Genomic DNA, 15,348 nt, shown 5'->3' on the forward strand with positions numbered 1-15,348 from the left:
GGGCCAGTGACCTTGGGTTCAAGCTGGTGGGCTTTTGCTCAAGATAGATGAGCCTGCGCTCAAGCTGGGGACCTCGGAGTCTCGAACCTGGGTCTTCCGCATCCCAGTCCGATGCTCTATCCACTGCGCCACCATCTGGTCAGGCCCTTACTCCTTTTTATTTATTTTTTATTTTTTTATTTTTTTTTAGAGAGGAGAGAGAGAGAGACAGAGGGAGAGAAGGGGGGAGGAGCTGGAAGCATCAACTCCCATATGTGCCTTGACCAGGCAAGCCCAGGGATTCAAACCAGCGACCTCAGCATTTCCAGGTCGATGCTTTATCCACTGCGCCACCAGAGGTCAGGCCCTTACTCCTTTTCAAAGTTCACCTGCGCAACAGTGTATTCTTAGTGCCCATAGTGATGTTTATTGCATCCATAGGTGAAAAAAAATTGCAAGTGAGGATGCCAAACAAGAAGCAATGTGGAAATATCTTAAATAACAGCTTGTTTTTTTTTTTGTCAGGTACTATTTAATATTTTTATTAGCATTTTAAAACTCATAACATAATCTAGTTTTGTATACCTCTTTTATTGTCCTTGTTTAAGTATTAAATGCATGAGATAATAAACTACCTTTTGGTATATCTTTTTTTTTTTTATACTTAAAATGGCCATTAGGGCAGGTAACTGGTTATTAAATTATTTGAATCCCACCACTGAATTAGCCATTTAAAAGTGTACAAATCAGTGGCACTTACTGTATTCACAATGTGTTGCAACCACACCCTTCAAACTTTCTTCATCTCCGTAAGACGCCGTGTCCCTTAGGTAACCACTCCACTTCCTTCTCCTCTCATCTCCTTCCTGATAGCCACTAGTCTGCTCTCTGTCTCCACAGAATTGCCTGATTCAGACATAAGCATATGAAAAGGACTCATATATAATCTGCAGCTTTTTGAGTCTGTCTGCTTCCTCTTAGCAAAACATTTTTGAGGTTCATCCAGGTTGTCAGGACTTGGCCCCTGCCACTGTGTGTGTAGGTAACTATTTGTGTACTCTTTCCTCCACTGCTAGGCAGTTGGGTAGTTTCTACTTACACGGGCCATTAGCAGAATGCTGCCATGACCAGGGTGTATGGCTTCTGTGCGGACCTAGGTGTTGGCGTCTCTATATAGACACCTGGGATAGAATTGCTGAGTCACACGGTAACTCCGTTTAGAGTCTGAGGGCAGCTGCTCCATTACACCTCCCACCAGCACTGCCGGAGGGTTCCTATTTCTCTTCATCCTCACCCAGACTTGTTCATTCCTGGTATTTTGGTAACCGCATCCGGATGGGTATGTGATGTTATCTCCTTGTGGTTTAATTTGCATTTCTTCACGAGCATAATGCTTGATAACTTTCCACATGCTCGTTGGCCACTTGTATGTCTTTTTCTTGGAAGAAACGTGATCCCCATTCCTTTGCTCATTTAAAAATTGTTGTTGTAGCTTTTCAAAGCCCCCTCCCCCCGACATCTTGCCCCCAGCTTGTTCTCTTAAGTTTTCTCATTAGCTTATCATTTACTTCCTTAAAAACATTATTATTTTTTAAATTTATTGATTTGAAAGAGAGAGAACGAAGAGAGAGTGAGGGACACAGTGATTTGTTGTCCCACTTATTTATGCATCATTGGCTGGTTCTTGTCTGTGCCCTCACTGGGGATTGAACCCACCACCTTGGAACAGTGGGCAGTGCTCTAACCAGCCGAGCTACCCTGCAAGGCAGCTTATTGTTTCCTCCACGGGCTTTCTACCCCCTCAAGCCACTGCAGCCAGTAATGACAATCGCTCTTGTCAATTTGGACAGATGTCCTTGGGAAAAGCTCTGAGTTGGGCAGGAGAAGGTCATGGTGGGCAGGGTCTGCAGGGTGTCATCACAGGGGTTTTAACAGAGGCAGTTCTGCGGGCAGAGCTTCTCCAGGGCTGTGGGCTTGGTTTCCAAGTTACCAAAGGCTGGTGGGAGTGGCCGAGGATGGGAACAGGAGCAGTTCAAATGCCACAAAGCTCCTGCTCTCGACAAAGACTCAAGTGTTTTTCTTGATTAAACCATCAGCAAAGTAGTACAAGAATTTTTATAATTCATAGCGTTCTGAAAAGATTTATTCTTACAAGTTTTTCCAGTGTTATATACCTTTTGTGGCAAAGAGGACTTGGCGGGGGGTGAGGGGATGTTACTTTATCATTTTTGCTATAATCACCCGCTCTATATTTTTAACTAAGTGCCCCACCTTCAACCAATACCACAACCTCACAGGTTGTGCAAGGGACTTACAGCGGCTGCTCCCAGGTGTTCCCTCCCGTCCCTTAAAGCGTCTCTGACGCTCTCTTCCCCGAGCCCCGTTGGACACTGACCAACAACAGCATCGCTGTTGCCACCTGCCCTGACCTTGTTCTTCCCTCTCATTCAATTTAAAGAAACAGAATATTTTATTTTACCTTTATTTATTCCTTCTCTCGTGCACTTCCTTTCTTAATGGAGATTTTTAAAAATTGCAGTTTTATTTCTGAGTGAAAACTTTTTAACAATTCTTGCCTGACCTGTGGGGGCGCAGTGGATAAAGCATCGACCTAGTAATGCTGAAGTCGCCGGTTCGAAACCCTGGGCTTGGCTGGTCAGGGCACCTATGGGGGTTGATGCTTCCTGTTCCTCCTCCCTTCTCTCTCTCTCTCTCTCTCTCTCTTTCTGTCTCTCTCTCTCCTCTCTCTAAAATGAATAAATAAGTAAAAATCTTTTAAAAATCTAATCAGTGGTAGAGCATCAGCTTGGCTGGTGGAAGTCCCAGGTTCAATTCCCGGTTAGGCACACAAGAGAAGCACCCATCTGCTTCTCCCCCCCCCTGCTTCTCTCTCTCTCATTTCCCTTCCTGCAGACACGGCTAGATTGGAGGGTATAAAGCCAGTAGCCACGGCCACCATCACAGCTGCCTGGCCCATGCAGGTTTGAATTTGATTCAGACAGACGGTAATGAAACAATGGAGCCAAGAGCTGGTGGGCCATCATCTTTAATCCTAGCTTGCACCTGGTGGGCAAGAAATACACACAGTGGAAAAACACTTCTCTTTCTACTCAGGGCTCCCAAAGCCACTGACTTACCCGAGTTTCCTAGAATCAAAGGTTTCTACCTCACCAGCCTTATTCACCTCTGTTCCCCATCTCCTTCTCTCTGCACAAACTCTGCACAAACTGGCTTCTCCTTCAGCACTCCACCATCTTGGCTGCTTCTCCCCTCCTCCACGTGGCCTTTCTCTGCTCTCCCCCAGCATGGGCTCCTCTGCCCCATTTTATAGTGTAGAAATCAAAACCTTTAGTCCAATATACAAACAAGGAAGTCTCTGATACAAAGTCACTTAGGATGGGAAAGGTTTAGTCTTAAAACTAAGCCTTAGGCTATAACGATCCTGCCTGCTTACAGCCTCTCCCCCACACCCAATGCAAACTCTAAGCGAGCAGACATATATATATCATATTTACAAACTTATTTGACCAACAGAGGGAATTGGCCCTGGATGCTGAAGATGGCTCCATGGGCTTCACCTCAGAGACTAAGAACTCGGTTGCTGAGCAACACAGCATCGCCTCCTAGTGGCCTTGCCGGGTGGATCCCGGTCAGGTCAGGGCATCTGCACGAGTCTGTCTTTCTGCCTCCCCTCCTCTCACTGAGTAAAAAAATAAGTAAATAACGTTTCTTACAGGGTAAGTCTGCTGACCGATTCCCTGGTCTTGTGTGTTTGAGGCAACCCTTTCCTCCTTCACTTTTTTTTTTTTTTTTTTTCTCTGAAGCTGGAAATGGGGAGAGACAGTCAGACAGACTCCCGCATGCGCCCGACTGGGATCCACCTGGCACGCCCACCAGGGGGCGACGCTCTGCCCACCAGGGGCGTTGCTCTGCCGCGACCAGAGCCACTCTAGCGCCTGAGGCAGAGACCAAGGAGCCATCCCCAGCGCCCGGGCCATCTTTGCTCCAATGGAGCCTCGGCTGCGGCTGCGGGAGGGGAAGAGAGAGACAGAGAGGAAGGAGAGGGGGAGGGGCGGAGAAGCAGATGGGCACTTCTCCTGTGTGCCCTGGCCGGGAATCGATCCCGGGACTTCTGCACACCAGGCCGACGCTCTACCACTGAGCCAACCGGCCAGGGCCTCTTCCTTCACTTTTGAGGAGCGAGCTCCTACCTAGACACAGGACCTCAGACAGGTGGGTTTTTGCTTTTTCAACATTGTCAGTACTTTGCCTCATTTCTTGCTGGTGTGGTTTCAAATGTGAGCATTGATGCAATTCTCATCTTTTGATTTTCTGTTGAAAAAAGGTGCCTTGGTTTTTAATCTGTCTATTTTCAATATTTTTGTACTTTTGGGGGGAAGGGGATAGAGACAGAGATAGACAGAGGGACAGATAGGGACGGAGAAACAGGAAGGGAGAGAGATGAGAAGCATCAGTTCTTCACTGTGGCACCTTAGCTGTTCATTGATTGCTTTCTCATATGTGCCTTGACCAGGGGACTACAGCAGACCGAGTGACCCCTTGCTCGAGCCAGCGACCTTGGACTCAAGCTGGTGAGCTCGGGGCTTCGAACCTGGGTCCTCCGCGTCCCAGTTTGACACCCTATTCACTGCGCCACCGCCTGGTCAGGCAATATCTTTGCACTTTGAATATGATAAGCCTTTGTGTGGGTTTTACATCACAGTGAAATATCCCACTAATAAGGTTTTTTTTTCCCCCTTAAAGTCTACACTGTCCAGTATGAATATAAATGCAAAAGCCCCCTTTTTGGTTGATGTTTCACGGTGTATATGTTTTATTTGATAAGATTTAAGGTTTTCTAGCCTTTTCTCAAAGTTTGTATCATATAAAACGCATAAAGATTTCTTGAAATTTTAAATCAGCTTTAGCAATCAATAATTTAATTTGAATGAGTTTAATATCTTACCATTTTGTTGGGCAGGATAGACTGTTATCAGGACAGGAAAAGGGGGAGGGACCAAGGGCGGTTTGTCTCCCCACTGACTGAGGGAGTCAGCAGTCCTGAGCCCAGACCAAACAGGATAAGCAGGTGTCTCAACAGTTACTAGAAAAACTGCAGATGGGAACCTAGAAACTCTCTTAGTCCTGGTGGGAACCTTGAAACTCTCTTAGTCCTGGTGGTAACAGGACTAGTAAAAAAAAAAAAAAAAAAAGTGAGGTGGAGATTCAGTCAAAGGTACCATCCTGGGGGTCCAGCGAAGACAAGAGTTTTATCATGTGACATTTTGTTTTAATGTTTACTGTATTGACTTTAGAAAGAGAGTGAGAGAGAGAAAGAGAGACAGGAACATCAATCTGTTCCTGTATGTGCCCTGACTGGGGATTGAACCGCCAACCTCTGTTCTTCGGGACGATGCTCTAACCAACTATGCTATTCAGCCAGCGCTCATCATGTGACATTTTAGATTTTGACGCATGGATTGGTTGGAGTAAATTCTTTCCCCCTTTTCCCATCTGCCAGCACTGACTGTTGCACAGAACAACGAATTCTAACCAGTAGAAAAACCACATGTGGGGTATTTCTCTTCAAATGACAAAATAATCGCATATGACAAAAATAGCCATATGGCCGTATGACATCATGTCAGCCTCAGGTGTACAGCGTCTGGATTTTCTGTTCACATGCATCGCAAAACCATCAGCACCACAAACCCAGTTAACATCCTAACCCCACACATCGTTCCAAACATGGCTTCTCTGCTCTCTTGTGATGAGGACTTTTAAGATCTCCTGTCACAGAAACTTCACCTGTGCAATACAGCATTGTCAACTGCAGTTACCAGGCTGTGCTCCATGTCCCTGTGACGTATTTAATTTGTAGCTGAAAGTTGTTTTTTTTTTTTTGTATTTTTTATATTTTTCTGAAGCTGGAAACAGGGAGGCAGTCAGACAGACTCCCGCATGAGCCCGACCGGCATCCAACCAGCATGCCCACCAGGGGGCGATGCTCTGCCTATCTGTGGTGTTGCTCTGCTGCGACCAGAGCCATTTTAGCGCCTGAGGCAGAGGCCACGGAGCCATCCTTAGCGCCCTGGCCAACTTTGCTCCAATGGAGCCTTGGCTGCGGGAGGGGAAGAGAGAGACAGAGGAAGGACAACTTAGAGACAACTTCTAAGAGGGGGAGGGGTAGAGAAGCAGATGGGCGCTTCTCCTGTGTGCCCGGGCTGGGAATCGAACCTGGGACTTCCGCACGCCAGGCCGATGCTCTACCATTGAGCCAACCGGCCAGGGCCTTGTAGCTGAAAGATTTTACCTTTGGTCCTCCTCCACCCACCTATCTCACCCCACCCCTCCCTCCGGCAACCACCAATCTGCTTTCTGTATATGGGGCTCTTTGTTCGTTTGATTGGTTCATTCCACATACGAGAGAGACCATGAGGTGTTTGCGATCCTGTGTCTGACTTAGTATCTCACTTAACTAATGCCCTCAGGGTTCACCCATGATGTTGCAAATGGCAACATTTCGTTCTTCTTGATGGCTGAGTCATATTCCTTTGCTTGTGTTTGCCACAGTTTCTTTTACCCATTCGTTCCACTGATGGGTGATCTCAATGGATGTTTCCTGAGGTTCACCGGTTCTTTCTCTTCTCCTCAGATATGCTGCTCAGCCCCCTCTATGACATTTTCATGTTCTTGTACTCCTTCACTGCAGAATTTCTATTTTGTCCTTTTTTGATGACTTCTATCTTTTTATTGACATTCTCTGTTTGGTGCGACATCCTTCTAATACTTTTCCTTAGTTTCTTTAGCATGATTTCCTTTATTTCTCTGACCGTATGTCAGATAAGTGATGCATAGTCTTTTTTTTAATTTTTAAAATTTTTTTTTATTTTACAGAGACAGAGAGTGAGTCAGAGAGAGGGATAGACAGGGACAGACAGACAGGAACGGAGAGAGATGAGAAACATCAATCGTTAGTTTTTCCTTGTGCGTTGTAACACCTTAGTTGTTCATTGATTGCTTTCTCATATGTGCCTTGACCGTGGGCCTTCAGCAGACCGAGTAACCCCTTCTGGGGCCAGCGACCTTGGATTCAAGCTGGTGGGCTTTCACTTAAACCAGATGAGCCCGTGCTCAGGTTGGTGACCTCAGGGTCTCGAACCTGGGTCCTCGGCATCCCAGTCCGACGCTCTATCCACTGCGCCACCGCCTGGTCAGGCAATGCATAGTCTTTTTCTAGTCATTACAACATCTGAACCTCCTCGGAGACAATTTCTGTTGGCTACACTTTTTTCCTGTGTGTGGGCCATGTCTCAGCTCTTGTGAGTAATGCTGCAGTGAACATAGGAGTGTGTGTACTTTTTTTGATTGGTGTTTTAGTTTTCACCCTGAACAGAGAAGGTCTGTGATGTTCCAGGTAGGAGACCAGCTGAGGCCCATGTGACAACTTCTAAGGAGTGGCCGGGTTAAGAGAGAGCACCTTAGCGCACAGCCACAACCGGGCCACACTCAGACCCCCAACAGAAGCAGGGACAGAAGTGGCTGGTGCATCAACAGGACCAACAGGGGCTGGACAAGGCCCGAGTGACAAGCATGGGAGTGATCCGGATGCCACAGCAACCTCCTAGGACTCTTCTTGTTTCTTCCTTATGCCTGGAGAGCCCAGCCTCTGCATGCCCAGGACTGAGGACAAGGGGACAGCCCTAATGGGCTCAGGAGGGTGACATTGGCCACATCAGTAGGGCTGAGATTAGCCCAAGAAGAAGGGTTTGTGAGGTTTTGCTGGCTGATACAACAGCTCTGGTCAGAGGTGACCGAAATGAGGGTCAACATTTGAATTCATCCAACCTTGAAGGGCTGGAGGGGCTTCAGCCATTCTCCCGTCCCCATGACATCTGGACCTCATTCAAAGAAGGATCCCACTAAGACAGGGTCCACCAGGGACTGAACAGTGACTGGAAGACGAAGAATGTCCACCTTCTCCTGCCTCCTAACATTTCTGTCTCCAGAGCACAGGGCATTTTGCAGACATTTTCTCAGGTGGGGGGGCGCTCAGATCACTAAAAGGGGCTGTCCCCCTTCCAGTTGTGCTGTCCTCTGAAGCTGGCTCCTGGTGCGTCTCTTCTGTGACTCTGGCCCAGCTGACGTGACACCGTGGGGCGTTGATCCGTGGACCGTGGGGCTGCAGCATGAACTTGTGTGTTTCTCCCCGAGCTCCCAGGGCCGAGAGCCGATGCCTGCTCTGGGTCCTGGGTGGGGTGAGGCTCTCAGGCTGAGGTCGGGAACACCTGTCTCCAGGCCTCCTGCTCTGGGTCCTGGGTGGGGTGAGGCTCTCAGGCTGATGTCAGGAACACCTGTCTCCAGGCCTCCTGCTCTGGGTCCTGGGTGGGGTGAGGCTCTCAGGCTGATGTCGGGAACACCTGTCTCCAGGCCTCCTGCTCTGGGTCCTGGGTGGGGTGAGGCTCTCAGGCTGATGTCGGGAACACCTGTCTCCTGCTCTGGGTCCTGGGTGGGGTGAGGCTCTCAGGCTGATGTCGGGAACACCTGTCTCCTGCTCTGGGTCCTGGGTGGGGTGAGGCTCTCAGGCTGAGGTCGGGAACACCTGTCTCCTGCTCTGGGTCCTGGGTGGGGTGAGGCTCTCAGGCTGAGGTCGGGAACACCTGTCTCCTGCTCTGGGTCCTGGGTGGGGTGAGGCTCTCAGGCTGAGGTCGGGAACACCTGTCTCCAGGCCTCCTGCTCTGGGTCCTGGGTGGGGTGAGGCTCTCAGGCTGATGTCAGGAACACCTGTCTCCAGGCCTCCTGCTCTGGGTCCTGGGTGGGGTGAGGCTCTCAGGCTGATGTCGGGAACACCTGTCTCCAGGCCTCCTGCTCTGGGTCCTGGGTGGGGTGAGGCTCTCAGGCTGATGTCGGGAACACCTGTCTCCAGGCCTCCTGCTCTGGGTCCTGGGTGGGGTGAGGCTCTCAGGCTGAGGTCGGGAACACCTGTCTCCAGGCCTCCTGCTCTGGGTCCTGGGTGGGGTGAGGCTCTCAGGCTGATGTCGGGAACACCTGTCTCCAGGCCTCCTGCTCTGGGTCCTGGGTGGGGTGAGGCTCTCAGGCTGATGTCGGGAACACCTGTCTCCAGGCCTCCTGCTCTGGGTCCTGGGTGGGGTGAGGCTCTCAGGCTGAGGTCGGGAACACCTGTCTCCAGGCCTCCTGCTCTGGGTCCTGGGTGGGGTGAGGCTCTCAGGCTGAGGTCGGGAACACCTGTCTCCTGCTCTGGGTCCTGGGTGGGGTGAGGCTCTCAGGCTGAGGTCGGGAACACCTGTCTCCTGCTCTGGGTCCTGGGTGGGGTGAGGCTCTCAGGCTGATGTCGGGAACACCTGTCTCCAGGCCTCCTGCTCTGGGTCCTGGGTGGGGTGAGGCTCTCAGGCTGATGTCGGGAACACCTGTCTCCAGGCCTCCTGCTCTGGGTCCTGGGTGGGGTGAGGCTCTCAGGCTGAGGTCGGGAACACCTGTCTCCTGCTCTGGGTCCTGGGTGGGGTGAGGCTCTCAGGCTGATGTTGGGAACACCTGTCTCCAGGCCTCCTGCTCTGGGTCCTGGGTGGGGTGAGGCTCTCAGGCTGATGTCGGGAACACCTGTCTCCAGCGAGTTCCCGGGTCTCTGCGAGGAGTGGGAGACAAGAAGCTGCTTAGGATGTGCGGGTTTCTGCTACCGGACCACACCCCCCCCCCCATGCCCTCCCAATGTCTGTAAAATTAGCTGTAGGTAAACACACTTAATTGTATGTCATCTGTCATTCTTTCTGTCATTTCGTCATTCTTGAACCTCGTCTTATGTTTCTTCCACTTCCTCGTTGGTGTTTATCTCCCGTGATATGCACGTATGTTAGCTGCTCCGTGTTGAAAACTGGAGGGACGATGCAGCCCTCACACTTGCCATGATGAGAACTCTTGGTGAGGGGCCTGTAGCAGCCCATCCCACCACTGGGCAGCAAAAAAAACAACAACCCACAAACCTGTCAAAAATAACCAAAATTAACATGTTTAGACTCTGGCAACTATTCAAAGCTTGATGAAATCAGAGGAATACTGAACGAAAAAATAAAACACTGGAATCAGTATAAAGCTCTTTCTGGGGCTGGTGGGGAGCCTTGTGTGACAATCGGTGGTGGCCCTGCATGGGGACAGTGACGCAGGCACGGGCTTGGGCCTGGAGTGAGGAAAGGGTGGGGTGACTCCAGGGCCCACCACAGCCTTCGATGGGGACGTGGGGGCAGCTAACACGAGTTCTGACTTGAGTGCCTGAACGGGGCAGCCCTCTCTTCTTAGACCAAAGGCTTACCTCCCACACTGTTCTAGTGTAAGGTGGTACTGAGTAGTTTGCCCAGACCCCTAGGATCCATCCAAATCACCAACTACAAATCACCAGGAAGCCTGACCAGGCCGGGGTTGCTGAGGACCCAGGTTCAAAACGCCGAGGTCATCAGCTTGAGTGTGGGATCATACGTGATCCCATGGTCACTGGCTTGAGCCCAAAGGTCACTGGCTTGAAGCCCAAGGTTGCTGGCTTGAGCAAGGGGTCACTCGCTCTGCTGTAGCTCCCCACCCCACCCCCGCCAAGGCACATATGAGAAAGCAATCAATGAACAACTAAGGTGCCACAACTATGAGTTGATGCTTCTCATCTCTCTCCCTTCCTGTCTGCCTTGTTCTCTCTTTCTCTCTCTCTCTCTCTCTCTCTCTCTCCCCTCCCCCATCGCAAAGAAAAGAAACACCAGGAAATACACACTTTTGAGAAATTTAAATTACCCAAGAGAGGGAGGAGCCTTGTTTGTGGACCCACGGTGCTCAGGTCTCTGCTTAAAGAAGCGTTCTCCTTCTTCACTAGAAGCAATATCTACTCCCCAGAGACAGAGATGATCAAGGAGGAACACGAGGTAGCCACCCAGGGGACGCCCCTAGACTCTAGACCTGTGATGTCCACCGTGGTCCACATCCAGCCTGAGACCGTCGTGCCCGACTACGTCGTCTGGTCCCTGCTCAACGCGCTCTACCTCAACCTCTTCTGCCTGGGCTTCATGGCGTTCGCCTACTCAGTGAAGGTGGGTGCGTGGGGCTTCGTCAGACTGTGTGAGCCCGCAGAGGTCTCCTGCCCGGATGGCCCTTGGGACTGGGGACTCCCAGTGAGAGCACTCTCCTGGGTATCAGTGCCTGTGTGTCAGGCGGGGGTCCATTCCCAGTGAGAGTCCGCGGGGGGAGGGCTGTATGCCCGTGCGTGCAGAGGGGAGGGTCACCTATGTCTCCACCACCCCAGGAGCCCTCCTTTCCAGCCTAATTAGAGAAATTATGTCCTTCACACATCCATCTCAGACCTCAAGTCTGGTCCAGAAAAAGGAAAAGGTCCTCAAAGATGCTGCCCCACGTGGGGTGAGAGGCCAGCAGAGGGGCCAGGGCAGGGGGAGGAGGAGCCCTGGGGCCCCTGGAGAGGCTGAGAGTCTGTGAGGGAGGGGCCCACCTGGCGCTGTCCTGCTCTGGCCCAGGGTCGGGGAGGGGAGGGCCCCTGATCTGGCTGAAGGGCAGGTGGAGGTGGTCTGGGCAGGGACTGGGCAGGGCAGGAGCTCAGTCATAGCACCTGGATCTCCCCAGGACCCCCTCCAAGACCCCCTCCCCATCTCTTCTCCCCCAGTCTAGGGACCGGAAGATGGTGGGCGACGTGATGGGGGCGCAGAGCTACGCGTCCACCGCCAAGCTCCTGAACATCATTGCCCTGGTCCTGGGCCTCACTGGGATTATTGCATTAATTATTTATCTGGTGACTACAAGCTTCTCAATGCACATTAAGTTTTGAAAGACATCCAGCGTAGCAGAGGCGACTCGTGGCTGCCTGTGGCAGGTGGACCAAGTCCCCCCTCCCACTGCTGGTCCTGCCCCCACGCCCCACCTCTTCTCACAGCACTCTGTAAAGCAGGGGTCCCCAAACTTTTTACACAGGGGGCCAGTTCACCGTCCCTCAGACCATTGGAGGGCTGGACTATAAAAAAAAACTATGAACAAATCCCTATGCACACTGCACATATCTTATTTTAAAGTAAAAAAACAAAACGGGAACAAATATAACATTAAAAATAAAGAACAAGTAAATTTAAATCAAACTGACCAGTATTTCAATGGGAACTATGCTCCTCTCACTGACCACCAATGAAACAGGTGCCCCTTCCGGAAGTGCGGTGGGGGCCGGATAAATGGCCTCAGGGGGCCACATGCGGCCCGTGGGGCCGTAGTTTGGGGACCCCTGCTGTAAAGCATGCCTGTCTGCAACTCACCTCAGTAAAGCGTCATTGTAGGTGACAATGCTATAATTTCCTGGGCAGGGGGCACTGCTCAACCTCCCTGACTCTGAACTGTCCAGGTGGGTGAGCGTGGCATGCAGGGCCTCTGGGAGGCCGTGGTGTTTGCACGGATGGGTGTTTGCACGGAGGGTGCAGGGATGGAGCTCAGGCCCCGAAGCCCTTCCCGAGTGGTCCCACCATCACTCTGTCCTGTTGCTGCCTCTCCTAGCCCAGCAGCTCTGTCCTTGCTCCTCTGCAGCGAGGCAGGGGCACCCAGGGGCCAGGGACGGACAGAGCTCTCAGCCCCAAAGGACAGGAGGAACCCTGAGAAGGACCAATCTTCCCACCATCTCACTAAACCAGCTGGGGCTGCTGGCTGGAGACGCTGTCAAATCCCAAGAAGGTTCTCCAGCTGTTGGGCCCCCCAGGCTTCTGGTGTAAGCCTTTGTCTGGGCCTGGTACACGTGTGGTGGGGCTGTCCTGAGCTTGAACATCCCCCTTCCCCACGCCCTGCACAGTCACTCTGGAGAGGCTAGAGAAAGCCTGGTGGCCACAGGTGTCAGGGCGGTGAATGATCTCGACACCAGCCCTGCTCTTTGGGGACCTGAGTGTGCCTGGGTTCCAGCTGTGGGGAGAGGTCCGTCCTGCTGGGTCTGGTCTGTGGTCAGCAGTTCTTCCTGGTGGGTTCCCTGCTCAGTCCCATCACCCACAGGTGCTTTGTGATAGCCACTGCAGCACCCCAACTTCTGGGCCCATTGGGGGCTGTGCTTTGTCTGTGGTGGGCAATGCCTCAAACGAGGGTGCCCCTGTCCCCAGGGGTCCCACATCTCACAGGAGGGATGTCAGGCCCAGGGATGTGATCCTGCAAGAGGAGGGACAGGTGCAGGGACTCTCTATTCCCAAGGCCGGACATTGGTGGCCAGAAGGTGATATGGGCAGAGCCTGCACTCTGAGTTCTGGGGATGGAGTGTCTGTGGTCTCAGCAACCCCGTCCTTGAAGCTGAGGCACCCTCGCACCCACCAAGGCTCTTAGGTGGCCCCTCCAACTCTTGCTGCGGGGGAGGAGGCTCTGATGGGTGGTCTGCAGCCAGTGCGCACCCCCAGCAGGTGCCCTGATGAGGTGCCTCGTGTCTCCCGGCGACGCGCCTCCCGCCCCAGGGCTGTGCACGGTGCGGGGCTCTCTGGCGGGGCCGCGGGGTGCGAGGTCCTGGATGTGGTGTTGCAGCCCCCTCCTCGGCGTCCTGGGCTCGCGCGGCGGGGGGGGGCGGGCGGGCGGGGCGCCGCGCTCCGAGGCTGCAGCTCCGGGCTGTAATTTGTCGTTATATTTAGCGCCGGCGGCCGGGGCGGTGGCGGGTATAAGCGGCCCCGGGCGCCCCGTCCGCGCGAGAGCGGAGCGAGGCTGCGACGGCGCTGGAACCCATGGACACCGCGTACCCCCGCGAGGACCCCCGCGCCCCGACGCCCCGCAAGGCCGATGGCGCAGCGCACACAGCCGTGGCGCTGGGGGCGCCGTGCCCCCCGCCCCGCGACCACTTGATCTGGTCGGTGTTCAGCACCCTCTACCTGAACCTGTGCTGCCTGGGCTTCCTGGCGCTGGCCTACTCCATCAAGGTGGGCGGGCTGCGGCCCCAGCGGGGGCGGAGGCGGTCTCCGGGGAGCTGGGAGGGGTGGCTGGGAGGGGGTCTGGGCCGCTCCAAAGAGCGCAGGGGCGACGGGGGTGCTCTGAGGCTCCCGTGAGCCACGCCCCTAGCTTCAGCTTCTCTGGCGGGGGTCTCAGCACCCCAGCGGGCTCCCTACCCACCAAGGATTCCTGGAGGCTTATGCTGGTCTGGGAGGAGGTAGAGGCACCTTCCAGGCCCGCTTTAGGCTGAGGACGGGGCCCCTCCCCGCCCCCACCTGGGGCCAAACCTGTGTGTCCAGCTGGGGGCAGTGAAGGCAGTGGGTTCAGCCTAAGTCAATGTCCCCTCAGGCCACATTCCTCCATCCAGATCTTGGGTTCGGCATGGCCCTCCAAGGTGTGGACCCAGTGGCTGCCTGGGGTGGGGGAACCGGCCCCCCACCAGGTCCTGTGCACATAGGGAACAGGCCTTGCTGCTGTCTGCAGGCCCGGGACCAGAAGGTGGCTGGAGACTTGGAGGAGGCCCGGCGTCTAGGCTCCAAAGCCAAGTGCTACAACATCCTGGCCACCATGTGGGCCCTGGTGCCGCCTCTGCTGATCCTGGCGCTGGTGGTGACCGGGGCCCTGCACCTGTCCCGGCTGGCCAAGGACTCCGCGGCCTTCTTCAGCACCAAGTTTGAGGACTCGGACTATGACTGACAAGCCGGGCCCTACCCCTGTCCTCACCTGGGGCCCCCAACCCCAGGACACTAACCCCAGGACACTAACACCTCCCCCCAGGACACTAACCCCTGGGGCGCCACACCCTGACCTCCTGGAACCCGATTCTACTCGAAGGCCTGATGCCCACCCCCCTCGCTCCAGGCTGTGCACCCAATGCTGATCCTGAAGACCCCCCTTTCGAACCCCAGGGTCCTCACCCTAACCTTGATGATTTCTGGTCCCCTAACTCCTTGATCCAGCCGGACCCTCCCTCCCCACTTACCAGGCTTAGCCTGGGTTTCAATTAAAAAAGTGCCTGGTTCCAGAAGGTGCCACCTGGGCCTGGTTCTTGGCTGGGGTGGGAGAAGGTGTCTTCCTGAGGAGAGCCACCCTAGGGACACCCACAGCCAAGTCCCCTGGTTGAACCCCAGCGTCGGTGCTGGGTCAGCCTGTCCTGAATGTTCCTCCAACTCTCCCCTGGGGCACTGTGCGGCCTGTGGCTTCTGGGTGGAGGCGCCCGAGTATTTTAGAATCAAGTTCGGGAACTTCATCTTTTCATCTCCACTGCCCTGCTGGGTCCTGTGGTTTAGTGGCTTGTCTTCCAGGACATGTGCGGCGTGTCTCCCTGATTCCACGTGTGCCCGTCCCGTCTGTGTGCGCATGCGTGTTTGTGTGTGTGTGTGTGTGTGTGTGTCTGCGTGCAAGGTAAGCGGGAGTCCCTGGCCAGCGAGGTCTCTC

General features: G+C 53.7%; 2 protein-coding genes across 3 annotated transcripts; both read left to right on the forward strand.

Moving 5' to 3' along the window:
• Positions 1 to 1,234: 1,234 nt before the first annotated feature.
• Positions 1,235 to 12,085, forward strand: LOC136319136 (interferon-induced transmembrane protein 3-like). 2 transcript variants are annotated; one of them, XM_066252520.1, is made up of 3 exons: positions 1,235 to 1,318; positions 10,850 to 11,063; positions 11,648 to 12,085. In XM_066252520.1, the coding sequence occupies exons 2-3, from the start codon at positions 10,878 to 10,880 to the stop codon at positions 11,807 to 11,809; spliced, it is 348 nt and encodes a 115-aa protein (XP_066108617.1). In that variant the 5' UTR covers positions 1,235 to 1,318; positions 10,850 to 10,877; the 3' UTR covers positions 11,810 to 12,085. The 2 variants fall into 2 exon arrangements, with proteins under 2 accessions (XP_066108617.1, XP_066108616.1); XM_066252519.1 differs by lacking the exon at positions 1,235 to 1,318 and adding an exon at positions 4,165 to 4,212.
• A 1,437-nt stretch (positions 12,086 to 13,522) lies between these two features.
• Positions 13,523 to 14,972, forward strand: LOC136320950 (interferon-induced transmembrane protein 5). The gene is made up of 2 exons (XM_066254096.1): positions 13,523 to 13,901; positions 14,395 to 14,972. The coding sequence occupies exons 1-2, from the start codon at positions 13,710 to 13,712 to the stop codon at positions 14,605 to 14,607; spliced, it is 405 nt and encodes a 134-aa protein (XP_066110193.1). The 5' UTR covers positions 13,523 to 13,709; the 3' UTR covers positions 14,608 to 14,972.
• The last annotated feature ends 376 nt before the right edge of the window (positions 14,973 to 15,348 follow it).

The sequence above is a fragment of the Saccopteryx bilineata genome, chromosome 1 (assembly GCF_036850765.1).
Source record: "Saccopteryx bilineata isolate mSacBil1 chromosome 1, mSacBil1_pri_phased_curated, whole genome shotgun sequence".
NCBI classification, from domain to species: Eukaryota; Metazoa; Chordata; class Mammalia; order Chiroptera; family Emballonuridae; genus Saccopteryx; species Saccopteryx bilineata.